Source organism: Macrobrachium nipponense, chromosome 25 (genome assembly GCF_015104395.2).
Source record: "Macrobrachium nipponense isolate FS-2020 chromosome 25, ASM1510439v2, whole genome shotgun sequence".
Lineage (NCBI taxonomy): Eukaryota > Metazoa > Arthropoda > Malacostraca > Decapoda > Palaemonidae > Macrobrachium > Macrobrachium nipponense.
The window spans coordinates 60,518,124-60,531,969 of record NC_087214.1 but is presented as its reverse complement, the minus strand read 5'-3'; the positions used below and the strand labels follow the sequence as shown (position 1 = coordinate 60,531,969).

Below are 13,846 nucleotides of genomic sequence, written 5' to 3'. Positions count from 1 at the left end.
CCACCAGGTAAGCTAGAGTTATCCAAAAGCCTTCAGACTGGAATTTGTCAGAAGGGCTGCCTTCTCCTTTGAATCTAGAAATATTGCTACTTCTTCTCGTAGCTCATAAAGCCGCCCAAGCATGTTCCCTTTTGACAGCCATCGTATGTTCGTGTGAAAGAAAAAGCGAGGCTTCGTGTTACGATTCCATATCCTTACTCAGCAGTTTGAAGAGACTACTGTTCAAGGCTCAAGCTTTGATGAAGTTGACTGCTTTGATAGCCACGTTCAGGACATCCCTCATTTCAGCAGGCAAAGTTCTGGATGCTAAGGCTTCACGATGAAGTATGCAGCGTGTACTTATTACTGAGGGATTATTTTCTTTCACTTTGTGACAAACCCATGACTGCAGACCAAGCATGGTTGGAGCTCCACCAGCGAGTCCCAAGAAAGTTGATTTTCCTGAAAAAAAAAAAAAAAACGTTAGATGAATGATGAAAAATAGCTTCTGCTGTTGTGCAACCTTCCATGGGGTGACAGAACAGAATTTCCTCTTTTATATGGTTGCCTGACACAAAACGAGGATACGTACATCAGTGACTGAGAGCACTGAGCGATGTCAGTCGTGTCATCACACAGGATGGCAAACACAGGGGAGGCTCTTACTTGGTTGAGAGTTTGATCTTTGATATCTTGAACCAATTCGTCGATCCTGTTCTTGGCTGTATCGTTCAACAGAGAAATTTGGAAAAGCTTGTTTGCGCTGTCTCTCCCCAGAACGAGTTCTGCTGCACAGAGTATACTTGGTTTTATGAGACACTCTCCAATGTAATGGCTCTTCTTGCTCTTTGCGATCAACATGGCGATCTCATAGGAAGCTTCAACAACCTTTGAAGTTTGTTGCTGAAATGACCCACTGTCGTCCAACTTAGCATGCTTTAAGGTGTGTGTTTCTCTCTCTCTCTCTCTCTCTCTCTCTCTCTCTCCTCTCTCTCTCAAAGAACGCCTTGGGCTTGTCAGTTAGAGCAGGGTGAGGGCCGCATTCCATCATTGCTCTGAGTCTCGTAACATATCACACACTGTGGGACCGCAGTGTCACCCTTTTGGCGGGACACGAATCAAAACGAATATAATCTTCAATATACTAACGCTTCTTGGCACTCATTGCAAATTATTTGATGTGCAGTGGGCAATACGCATCTATGAGTCACACAAAGCACACGTGTAAGGAAAGGCAAACGTCACCATCTAATAATAAACTCAACAAAATTATGATAATCACTACCACGATTAGTAAGTAAAAACTAATCGCACATGAACGTCAACACTTCAGGTGACTACATCACCAATCAATATATGACCATAATAATAAAAATAAGCACAACGTCAGAATCATAAACAGTATTAAACACGTGTTTAAGACGCAAATAATATGACCATTAATACAATTGTACCTTAAACACCACATGATTTTAAGCACCACCAGCTTCCGATTTATTACAATATCAATTCGCAACTTTCGAAAAACAAATAAAGCAACATATGCATGTTCACAATTCACCAATAAACTTTATTAAGGCGTATCCACATGTTTATATAAATTCATAAATATAACGACTGAGATGAAAATACCTCAACAGCCTCACCTGAAGAAATGTGAAAGAACAGGTGCGGTAGACTGGTTGAGTGGTTGTCTGGGTGAGAATGAGCCTCACGGGCCCGGCTGCAGGGCAGCGAGTGGGGGAGATCAATGTATGTGGAAAATGGTATGTCTGGGAGACTTTAAAACAAGAGTTAGGTAGTAACGACAATACTTCTGCATTATTTCATAAACATCTTTACAGTATTGCCTCACGCTCTTGTCAAGAAAATAGCACATAACTGGAAAAGGTTAAGAACCACTGATTTAATTTCAATACTTTATATGGTATGGACATAGTTGGAATGTCGAGCTCGTTTTAATAGCAGCTAGAAGAAGGCGCATATGGCCTGATTCAGACATATTTCGTGCAAATAGTCCGTAAAGCTTAATTTCTTTACCCAACCAACTACGTAGCTACCTTCAAAGTCCAATATGTGAACAAGTGACCTGCCTGTTTGCAAATTTTCCCTTGAGTAATATATGAAAGCCTTACCTCAAGAAATATCTTAGACGAACCTGTGCATTCACAATCTACCTTCAATTTCTTGCAGTACATCAAGTATAACAAGTTTCTTGAACTGAGTCATGAAACTGCGCCACTTCTAAAGTCCAGGGAATCGAAGTATTTAGATGTCATCGAGGCAGCATAAATGACTATAATTGATGACTACCATACCTAGAAAAAAGAGAAAGGACTGGTGGTATGATTTTGGCACTTAGATTTCAAAAGGCAAAAATCTCGAGCCTATCGAAACTCCTACACAGATTTTTTTCTCAAAGTCTGTCCCGACTCCCCCTCTGATATTTTGCATAAGATCTTATGAATGACAGGTTTTGCGTAACCTCACCTCGTGATCGGTACAGATCGCATCTTGAGACCTCCTAACGTATCCTATCCGTAATGTCAATTGGCCCCCTCCTTTTTTTTTTTTTTTTTTTTTTTTTTTTTTTTTTTTTTTTTTTTTTTTTTTTTTCCTGTAGCCAGACTTAACCCCATAAATAACCTCATAGTTCAAAGAGCATTTTAGCTTTTCTTTGCATCCCAAAACAATATATAATGCTTTATGAAAGGGCGTTTTCTACCTAGACAACTATTTATGGAAATAAAAATGTAAATGGTCAATAAAATTATACGTACATTTATTGTACTGGTACTTCCAACAAAATCAGTGTTTAGACATTAACAAAACATGCCGTACAGCAAAGATTAATCAGCACAAACGTTTGAGCCATATTACGCGAGCTTTTGAAAAAAAAAAAAAAAAAAAAATTGTAACGTATTATATTCAACTGGCAAATCATAAAGTTAGACATGGCACAGTATTAAATGGTTTATTATTAATCAAGCTTTCAACACAAACATTTTTTTTTTTTCAGAGAATTGCTTCATAATTAGCTAGAAGTTAATCCCATTGTCTTCAGGGTGTCATTTTCCATAAACATGGGTGTCTTGATTTACTGATAGCAAGTGGCAACGTAGGTACTTAGATTACACAATTCTAAACACACTAGGGGGGATATTCCAGCAGATAATCCTGTTTGCATTTACGTACAATACTTAGTAGATATATTGAAAACCGGTTTTATCGCAACAGGTGCCTTTCCAGTCGTCATATGGAAACTTCAAATCAGATTAACAATATCTCATTGGCTCATATCATGCAAGTCAAACTTGCACAGAAAAAACTATATATTCCAAACGGTAGTTCTTGTCTTTCAGTTTTTTTAATTTGTTCCTAAATAGAGTTAATATTCCCTCTCTATCCTCAGAAATTTCATTTCAAATGAAGCCCATTACTTTTTTCAAGAGTTAGTTTTCTGTTATATAAAATCTATAAAATAATGTCATTGTATATCAGCAATTTACTAAAAATGATCATTACTCGGGGGAGGCGATTAATAATTATTGCAGGAGGCGGGAACTTCTGCTGTGAGACACAAGTGCGCATGCGTAAGGCGGGCTACGTCCACAAAAATCGCGCGCCCAGCCGCCCACCAATCTTGGAATCTATATGAAGTTCGTTTTGTCGCTGACATCGGTACGCTGTAGCATAGCTTCGCATCCGGTGTGAACGGCCTCGCTTAAAAGCCACTAGCTGCAGCATGGCTACTATAGCGTGGCGTGCATAGCATCGCATCCGGTGTGAAACTGACTTAATTCTTCCCCAGGTAATACCCGAAAATGAATCATGGTTCTTTTATGATGATCTCTAAACCTAATTCTGCAATAATAATAAAAATACGTAACTCCTAACACCTGGTTACTAACGCTACCAGCAGCGTCTGATAAAGGCGATCAATTATATCGACTTTCTCTCTCTCTCTCTCTCTCTCTCTCTCTCTCTCTCTCTCTCTCTCTCTCTCTCTCTCTCTCTCTCTTTACGGAGAGAGAGATGTGTAATACAAGCCATTCTGACAAGAGAGAAAAAACATTAAACACCGAAACCGTAGCTTGCACATGAGACAACATGACGGAAATAGCTTATTAATAAAAGCCTACCGAAATAAACAAGAAGTATGAACGAGAAAGAGAAAGAGAGAGAGGGGCAAACAAAACATTTTACATCGACAAGCGTAATCTGACGGAACATGAGATAACAGGAATGAATAATTATTGGAAGTGCAATGAAGTAAACGAGAGAGAAAGAAGTGCGAACAATTATACATCGAAAAGCGTAACTTAAGCACAAGACAGCATAACAGGAATGCCCAATTATTAACAATGCAATGAAGTAAACAAGAGCGTGCGAGCCCAGGTGTAACGGGAAGGCCCCTACCCAAATACCCCCACCCGCTCCCCACCATCATGCGAGGTAAGCGCCTCCCAACAGCCACATTCCAGTCCGGAATATTCGACCCTAGCGCTCGGTCTAGTTCCCAGTTTGAAATCGGGAACCATTCCCGAACAGACGTCTCCCAACTCCCCTTATATTTTCCTCCCTACCCCGGGGAAATATTATATATTGTTCCTGATATTTTCCGCCGATAAGTTCGTTGAATATTCGGGGAAAAAAAGTGAAGGCTGGTTTAGAAAAGGTTTGGTTTCTCAAGCTATGTAGGCCTATATAGGAACTCCAGCTCCAAAAGGGGTAAGTTATAATATACGTGTTTTCACGTATTCCTTTCGTGTTTATCTGTTGTTAGGGATTGATAAGGATGACATTGGCATAGGGAAAGGATTACACAAGCCTAAGGAAAGGATTACAGAAGCAAAATGAATGGATTACGCAGTCATTTAGTTTCTTAAACTATGTAGGCCCATGCATTCCTTTCTTGAATTATCTGGTATTAGAGATTAATAAGGATTAGTCTGGCATACAGAGATGATTACACAAGCAAAAGGGAAGGATTATACAAGCAATAAGTGCAGGATTACACCAGCATGTTGTTTGTCAAGCTATGTAGACCTAAGACCTGTCCAGGCGGGCCGAGTTACAATATATCTTTTTATTTACACGTGTACCTTTCTTATATAGCTGGTGTTAGGGATTAATAAGGCTACACTGGCATCAGAAAAGGATTACACCAGCCTCAGGACAGGATTACACAAGCAAAAAGACTTTGATTTTAAATCCCACCAAACTAGACCACGTAAAAAGCATTGATTAAATACTTTAAACTTGTAACTAAGCAGAGATTCATGTACTTCGACGATAATCAATAGGAGTGGGGTTGTAGCCAGGGTAAGAGTGAGAGGCAGAATTTCTGCCTACGCAAACTTCGGCTATACTGAAGGCCGTATCAAAAGATCTAGGTCTAGCTCTGCCAAAAAAAAACAAGCATATGTATATATATATATATATATATATATATATATATATATATATATATATATATATATATATTTACACGTGCGTAACTAATCCAGGCGTGAAACAACAGGAAACAGCGCGACATGAATTTATTAGAAGTACTGAAAGAAGAACAGCCATATCTTGCGTTGTTCCTTCCACCTAAATCAATAGAGGGACCAGACGCAACCTTGGCAAGGGATTAATCCGTGGCAGGGATTAATCAATGAGAGTCAACAGAGAGAAAATGGTTAGATTTGTGGGGGAAGGTTTCTGCATAGAGCTTTTGTTCAGAGTAGCTCGAGTTCTTGTTCAGAGTAAATCTCTGGTTCAGAGCAGTTCTAAATTCAGAGCAATCTCTATTTCAGAGCAGTTCTAAATTGAGAGCAATCTCTAATTCAAAGCAGTTCTAAATTCAGAGCAGTCTCTAGTTCAGAGCAGTTCTAAATTGAGAGCAATCTCTAATTCAAAGCAGTTCTAAATTCAGAGCAATCTCTAGTTCAGAGCAGTTCTAAATTGAGAGCAATCTCTAATTCAAAGCAGTTCTAAATTCAGAGCAGTCTCTAGTTCAGAGCAATGCTCTAATTTTCTAGGTCACTTCCTTAAACGGTGGCTTATCTAGGTCACCTGGTAGCTACCTGCCACAGAGAGAGAGTCAGCTATTGATTGAGGGAGATAGGTCACCTGGAGTCACTCTGTTATCATTATAATAATATTTATATTAAAATAATATTTATACCTTAAATTTGCTGTTGTATATAATAAATATATGTTAAATTTGTTATATACAATAATTGTAACCTTAAATTTGTTGTATATAATAACTTTATCTTAAATTTGTTGTTGTATACAATAAATACATCTTAAAATTGTTATTATATATAATAAATATATTTTAAATTTATTATGATATAGTTATAATAAATGATATTATAATATAATAGATTTAATATATGATTTATTATAATATAATAGATTTAATATATGATTTATTAAACCTCATTATTAATATCTCCATTATTTTAATATTTTTAATAAATTCGTAAATATTATAAAGATTAAATGTTGTTATGCCGGGACTACTAAAAGAATGTTGTTCTAATTGCTCTACCTTCATTTAATGAATTTTAAAAATAAAGTTTTAGAATGTTACATAACTTATTTCGATTTTATTTTTTCAATGTATGTATGGATACATGAGTAAATGTATTTATTGTATGCGTGTGTTCCAGTGTTAGTGTGTGCCTTTGTGCAGTTTTCAGTTTAATTTTTTCTCGTTCGTCATCACACCTAATGAACTACGTACTATTCGGTTCCAGAGGTTAGACGGGCCTAGACTGGGTATTTTATCCTAATCGTTCGGGCCACCCATATGAGAGCTGAAGTCAGTGCAATGGTCTGGTTGAATTACTTTAATAATAATAATAATAATAATAATAATAATACCTTCGCTGTTTTGTCCTAAGAAAGGTTTTTATAATAATTAAAAATAAAATAGTAAAAAATGGCTGGAGGTTGAATAGAACAATAAAAACTGAAAATAGAATATTGACAGATACAGACTTATATTTCTGGGAAATCCAGGACCCCCAAAATAAAACATGGACGAACAACCTTTACCTATAGGCCAGTTGGTTGATTGATTGAGAGAGAGAGAGAGAGAGAGAGAGAGCCAATCGGAGAGTCATACTCGTGGAAAATCAATGACCAAAGAATGCGTGACGCCATTGGCGTTCCGAGACCGTGTGTCATTTATGGAATGTGTCGGTGTATTTAAGATGGAATTTGGATGAAGTGCTTTTTCCCTTTTTGATGTGATTTTGTAATTCTCTCTCTCTCTTCTCTCTCTCTCTCGCCTCTCTCTCTCTCTCTCTCTATGTACATATATACATATATATAATATATATTATATATATATATATATATATATATATATATATATATATTGGCATTAATCTACAAATGTCCTTTATATCCAGTTCGCTCTTTGACTGCCTTTCAGCACTCAAATACATCTTGACCTGTCAATTAATGGGTTTTCGTATCCTCTCAAGTGATCAGAAAGAGGTCCAAGTGAAAAGAAAATAAAAAAAAATTATCTCAGGGAAGTCATTTTCAAAATGGCCGCCAGAAGATAAAATTCATCTGGGAGGTATTCTAGTAAAAATGACTGAACTTGGTCTTAGTTTTTAAACATTTTGGCTATGGGGAACACTCTGAACCTAAAATCATTTGCCTTTGGTGAGTCAGACATCTTGTAATTCAAAATCGTTGCCAAAATTTCCGAACATTTACTTTGTGGCAACTTTGTTCTTGGTCACCAAATTGTAAATATTTTGTTGCAGCTTTGCTTTCGGTTGATAAATTAATTTACAAGAGGGTGGTTGCACTCATAAACATCAGGGTCAGACATTAATGCCGGCCAGACTGCCTGAGGCAGGTAAAAGGTCCACCACATATCAAGGATGGTAGAGGAATTTGAAGAGACAACTGAAGGCAAAGTGTCTAAAGAGAAGCATCACGAACAAGCTCAGAGTGTGCAAGTCTCTTTTGCCAGAAAAGTCTCAGCACTGGTTACTGCCATAGATGAGGTGAGAAATCCTTTCAAGGAGGACACAGGGGATCTTCTTACCTTAGACACCAATGGATATAAGGACCATGATGTTGTTGAGACAATCAGGGGTGCTCACCATAAAGGCCAAGAACAATGTGATCTCTGTCAAGAAGAGATGTATTAAGAGATCCAAACCCATAACTGAGCAGATTCATAAGAATAAGCAGCCACTCTTCTCCGTAAAGAAACAAGCCAAAGCAAAAGTCAGAGGTGGCAACACTGATAGATGACTGTGCCCTATTCTCGAGGTTATGTATAGTTTGTTATTCCTGAGAAAGCAAGCTTGAGGACTATTTCAATCATGAGAATCAGCCTTATACCTTTCACTGTGTAAACAAGGTGAAACGAGATCAGGGAACAAGACTAATCTTTTATCTGTACTTGAGGCACAAATGGAACCCCCAGCATCAGCCCCAGATGTGAGTGCATTGGTGATTGATGGAGCTGTGATAGTTCAGATGCTGTCACCACTAACCTCCAAAACCAGGATTACACTGACAGCGTGATTGTCCCACATATAACTAAACCATCTGGAACATGTGAACAGACTGGGTATAGTGTGTGACACCTATGCACCTGACAGCTTGAAAGTTGCCACCAGAGAAAGAAGAGGCAAAGGTGTACATAGAAGGATCACTTTGAGCTCTCCTGTCTCCGTAGGAGGTTAGTGCCGTCAGTGCACTGTAGGCATTACTTAACCCTCTTACGCCGGAGCCCTAAAAATCAAAACGTCTCCTGTATGCCGGGCCTGGTTTGGAGTGAGCGCGGAAGTGGAAAAAATAATTTTTTCAAAAAATTACAGCGCGCGTACTTTTGAAGATTAAGAGTTCATTTTTGGCTCCTTTTTTTGTCATTGCCTGAAGTTTAGAATGCAACCATCAGAAATGAAAAATAATATCATTATCATATGTAAATAATGCGATATATGGTAGCGAAAAAAAAAATTTCATACATAATTGTATTCAAATCACGCTGTGCAGAAAACGGTCAAAGCTAACCAGTTACTTTTTTTTGCGTTGTATTGTACACTAAATTGCGATCATTTTGATATATAATACATTGTAAAACAATAAAAGCAACACCGGAAAAATAATATCACAAAATGATGTACGAATTCGTAACGAGCGGACGTAAAAAAATGTTATTTTCAAAAATTCACCGTAATTCTAAATAATGTTCTAGAGACTTCCAATTTGTTAATTTCAAATTAAGACAAATGATTGAATATTACGATACTGTAAGAGTTTTAGATTAGAATTGCAGATTTCGACCATTTCGGACGAGTTAAATTTGACCGAATGTCGAAATTTTAATATATATATATATGGACATATTTCAAAGATGGAAAAAGCTACAACCTTCAATTATTTTTTATTGTATTCTTCATGAATTTGCACACATTTTGATATATGAAACTCTATAAAAAGGCTAATATGAAAAGGAGCAAATATTAGGATAATGCCATGTACGTATTTCGGAGACTTGCGGCCGCGAATCGGCGCGCGGAGAGTGAAGGTAAATATATTTTTCAAAAATTCACCATAAATCACAATATTGTTAGAGACTTCAAATTTGTTTCAAAATGAAGAAAAATGACAGAATATTACTAGGCCGTAAGAGTTTTAGCTTACAATTGCGTTTTTCAACTATTTCGGTAGAGTCAAATTTGACCGAACGTGGTTTTTTTTCTATTTATCGTGATTTATATGCAAATATTTCGAAAAAAGAGAAAAGCTACAACCTTCAATCATTTTTAGTTTTATTCTACATGAAATTACGCACATTTTCATATATAAAACTTTATGTAACAGCTAATTTTAAATGGTGCAAACATTTCGACAATCGCACAAAAAAATTCTGATTTTTTCGGAAGTTACCGCGCGAACGTAATGTTTTTTTTTTTTCATAAATTCACCATAAATCGAAATATTGTGCTAGAGACTTCCAAGTCGTTGCAAAATGAAGGTAAATGATTGAATATTACTAGAATATAAGAGTTTTAGCTTACAATTGCGCTTTTCGACCATTTCGGTAGAGTCAAAGTTGACCGAAAGTTGAAATGTTTGCACTTAACGTTATTTATATGAAAATATTTCAAAACTGATAAAAGCTACAACCATGGGTTGTTTTTTGTTGTATTGTGCATGAAATTGCGCACATTTCCATATATAAAACTTTATGTAACGGCAAATTTAAAAGGGTGGCAAACATTAGGACAATCGCACGAAAAAATTTATCGGAAGAGTTATCGCACGAACGTAAGGAAAAAGTTTTTTCATAAATTCACCATAAATCGAAATATTGTGCTAGAGACGTCCAATTTGTTGCAAAATGAAGGCAAATGATTGAATATTACTATAATGTAAGAGTTTTAGCTTACAATTGCGTTTCTCGACCATTTCTGTAGAGTCAAAGTTGACCGAAGGTTGAAATTTTTGCACTTATCGTTATTTATATGAAAATATTTCAAAACTGATAAAAGCTACAATCATGAGTATTTTTTAGTTGTATTGTGCATGAAATTGCGCACATTTTCATATATAATACTTCATGTAAAGGATAATTTAAAATGGTGCAATAATTATGTCAAAGTGACGAAATAATTTCCGAGATGTGTCACTGATACTTTTTAGTGCGATAAGAAAGAAATTCGCGCTTGCGCGCCTGCGTAGCGATTGTAAACAAAACAACGCCTTGATCCGTGAACTCCCAGCATCCCCCAAGGCGCGTGATACAAAAGTTTTCGGCTGGTAGGCCTAAAAGTATTTTTCCGCGAATTTTTAAAAAAACTTTTTTGAGCCGACGTATGATACGTCCAATCGGCATACGGGAGACATTTTGACTCGACGTTTAATACGTCCAATCGGCGTAAGAGGGTTAATGTTCTTTGCAGCGTGCCTTCGGCTCCTAGCTGCAACCCCTTTTGTTCCTTTTACTTTACCTCATTCATATTCTCTTTCTTCCATCTTACTTTCTACCTTCTTCTGACACTTGCTTCATTGTGTAACTGCGAGGTTTTCCTTCTGTTACATCTATTAACCTTTTTACTGTCAGTTTCCATTTCGGCACTGAATGGCCTCATAGCTCCCAGTGCTTGGGCTTTGATCTAAATTCCATATTCTTCAGCTCTCCTGTGCCAAGCAACGTCAAAGCTTCCTTAAGTTGCTGAGAACAAAACTGAGACAATTCCATCTGCTCACAGAACTAGTCACTTCCCTAGCAGTGGAAGATAAGGAGATCAACAGCACATATAACAAGAAAGTGCCGGCTGCAGCGGCTACTGATAAGAGCCTGATTGAACCCTGCTCCCATGAAGAGGCAGACTTTAGCAGAGTCCACCAAGCTTTGCAGCTAAGCCCCGCCTATTGATTATGCCATATGACCATTCCTTGAAGCTGATTGGTTGGCAATAGTTTCGAAAAGTTGGTTCATCTGTGGTTCATTTTATCTTCATTTATTTTACATATGGTAGTTTTACTGAAATAAAATACATTGTGCTGATTATAAAAAGGAACCGTTGTGTCATCCCTTGAAATAAAATCATAATACACATCCGGCCCTAAAAAAAAAAAAAAAGGAAAACATAAATGAAGTCAGGAGTGTTCTGCGATGCTCCAATGTTGTGTTTCGTAAATAAGGTTCACCTGAATAAGGAGACACAGGGAATGTCTGCGTTCGAATCGGTGCACTTGAATCACTGGACAGATATTGTCAAGCTTGTTCACCATTCTAAATTTAAACACAAGGACTTTCTCAGAGCTATGCAGACTGGTATTTCATATTGATTTAGGAAGTTTTACTACATTCTAAGTCTTAAAACCGACTTCATTTCAATCGTTTACACATTCGGAGTTAGGCAAATAGAGACTGCACGTTACAAAACCAGAATATGCCTATGTTTAACTTAAAGTTACAGTATGATAGGTTCATACTGGCTATAATTTCCTGAAATTTTCTTAAGGACGTTATCTCCTGTCACAATACCATGATGATAAAAAATGACGTAGAACTATGATGTCCTGTCTTTTTGTCGGTTTACGTAGCCTATGACGTTTGGATTATAAGCCTATCTTATATTTAGCCGTTTTATTGTGGTTCTTGTGGTTATTCTTGTTTTTGTTGCTGCTGTTATGGTGCTTGCAGTGTCTTCTAAAATTTTTCTTCTGGTAACCTAACTTTGCAGAATAAACATAGACCTATTCATAAGATACTGGTGTTAAGAATTATCTGCATACTCTTTTTAATAGAAATTTAATTATTTGTTTTAATTAAACGTAATCGAGATCTTTATGAATATATAGTATACGCTAGAATATTCTCCTAACAAACAGACGAGGAGAGATAGACGAGAATCGAGACGAGAGCTGAGAGGGGGGGGAGGAGAGAGACGTGGGGCAGAGAGAGAGAGAGAGAGAGAGAGAGAGAGAGAAATAATTTTGTTACTCTTATGTATCCTTTTGTCTAACAGACTGGTTTGGATCATCTCGTACATAACTTTTTCAGCTATCATTTATTTTTGTGTTATTTCGTCAAGTATCGTAAGATGCCCTCGTACCATAGCCTTAATTTTCATAGAAATGCTACAGAAGCCTTATATTTACTCATCACAGTAATATCATTTTTATCCCTTTAGTAAATATATTTTCAATATAGTTCATTGAGAGCAGTTTGATAATTGTGTGTAAGACTGAAACAGTCCTAAGATTAATGTGTGTGTACACAACCACAAGTTTTACTTTTATTCTCTACGGTATGAGTGGCGTTACAGTTACTATCGCCATTCATACATGTATACATGTATGTGTATGTGCACTTGCTTATGCGTGTACATTCCAATTTATGCGTACACATTATATATCGTGGAGTAGAAACTACTATATTAATTAAAAGCTGATCCATTTCCAATTGATACTAGTAGAAAACTATTTGCAATAAGGAATTGACGTGAAGGACCATGCCCTGTTATTGTCTCAAAATATAAGAATTTGATGTGTAGGCCTATGCCCTGTCATTGCCTCAAATATAAGAAATTGACGAGTAAGCCTATATACCCTGTTATCCATTAGAATATAAGAAATTGACGTGTAGGTCTAATCTCTCAATGATATTAACATTTGACATGCAGGATTATGATGTATTAATACCCTAATATCGGAACTGGAAACAGACTGCGCATGATAAAGAAAGAGAAGAGATGCACAGGCAAAATGATCCAAGATATTCATAATCATATATAACTTAATATAGCTATTATCATAGATATCAATTACATACTTCAGAACTCCGGAAACTCAAATCTGTTGTGTCCTGATACATGCAAGAAGACTCAACATTACCGAACGGAGTCAAATCCCTACTGGTAATCATTTGAACTGTTAACTAGTGTGACGTCATTCTCCCTTCGAGAGCCAATCACTGGCATGCAATGGGCGGGGCTTAGCTACAAAGCTAGGTGGACTCTGCTATAGCAGTTAGTGTTGCATGTGTCTAACACAGCCAACAAAGGGTATCAAAGAATAACTGTCAGAACTGCTGACACTGATGTGTTGTCATCATTGTGTCAAGTTTGCACAAAATACCTTACCCTGTGTCAGAAGTATGGATATCCTTTAGGGTCGGAAAGCATCACAGATACATCACAGCACATTAAATATCTGGTGCTTTGGGTCCCTCAATAGCAAACTCATTGGCAGTCTTCCATGCCTTTGCCGGCTGTGATGGTACATAATTCTTTGCTGGTAAGAGTAAATCAAGTGCCTGGGACACATGGAATGTATTTGATGGGGTAACAGATGCATTTCTGATGTTAACAGAAGCTTC

The 13,846-nt window shown here is 37.0% G+C and overlaps 2 protein-coding genes across 2 annotated transcripts in view; one reads left to right on the top strand and one right to left on the bottom strand.

Annotated features, from left to right (window-relative positions):
• Positions 1 to 229: 229 nt before the first annotated feature.
• Positions 230 to 1,981, bottom strand: LOC135199091 (protein FAM200B-like). The gene is made up of 3 exons (XM_064227008.1): positions 1,899 to 1,981; positions 646 to 767; positions 230 to 441 (listed from the first exon to the last, which is right to left on the bottom strand). Exons 1-3 carry the CDS (start codon positions 1,979 to 1,981, stop codon positions 230 to 232), a joined length of 417 nt encoding a protein of 138 aa, XP_064083078.1.
• Positions 1,982 to 4,477: 2,496 nt separating this feature from the next.
• LOC135199090 (plectin-like) overlaps positions 4,478 to 13,846 on the top strand; it is a 77,791-nt gene continuing 68,422 nt past the window's right edge. Inside the window, exon 1 of the mRNA XM_064227007.1 lies at positions 4,478 to 4,710. The gene's annotated coding sequence lies outside the window, so the exon portion shown is untranslated. The remainder of the gene's footprint in view (positions 4,711 to 13,846) is intronic.

Bases quoted from the DNA above. Each gene is read 5' to 3' on its own strand.
- LOC135199091 (XM_064227008.1), bottom strand. From the start codon at position 1,981: ATGTCTGAATCAGGCCATATGCGCCTTCTTCTAGCTGCTATTAAAACG. The intron at 768-1,898 runs GTATTGAAATTA...TACTCTGTGCAG, and splicing joins CTATGTCCATACCATATAAA to CAGAACTCGTTCTGGGGAGA. The intron at 442-645 runs GTAAGAGCCTCC...TTTTTTTTTCAG, and splicing joins AAGATCAAACTCTCAACCAA to GAAAATCAACTTTCTTGGGA.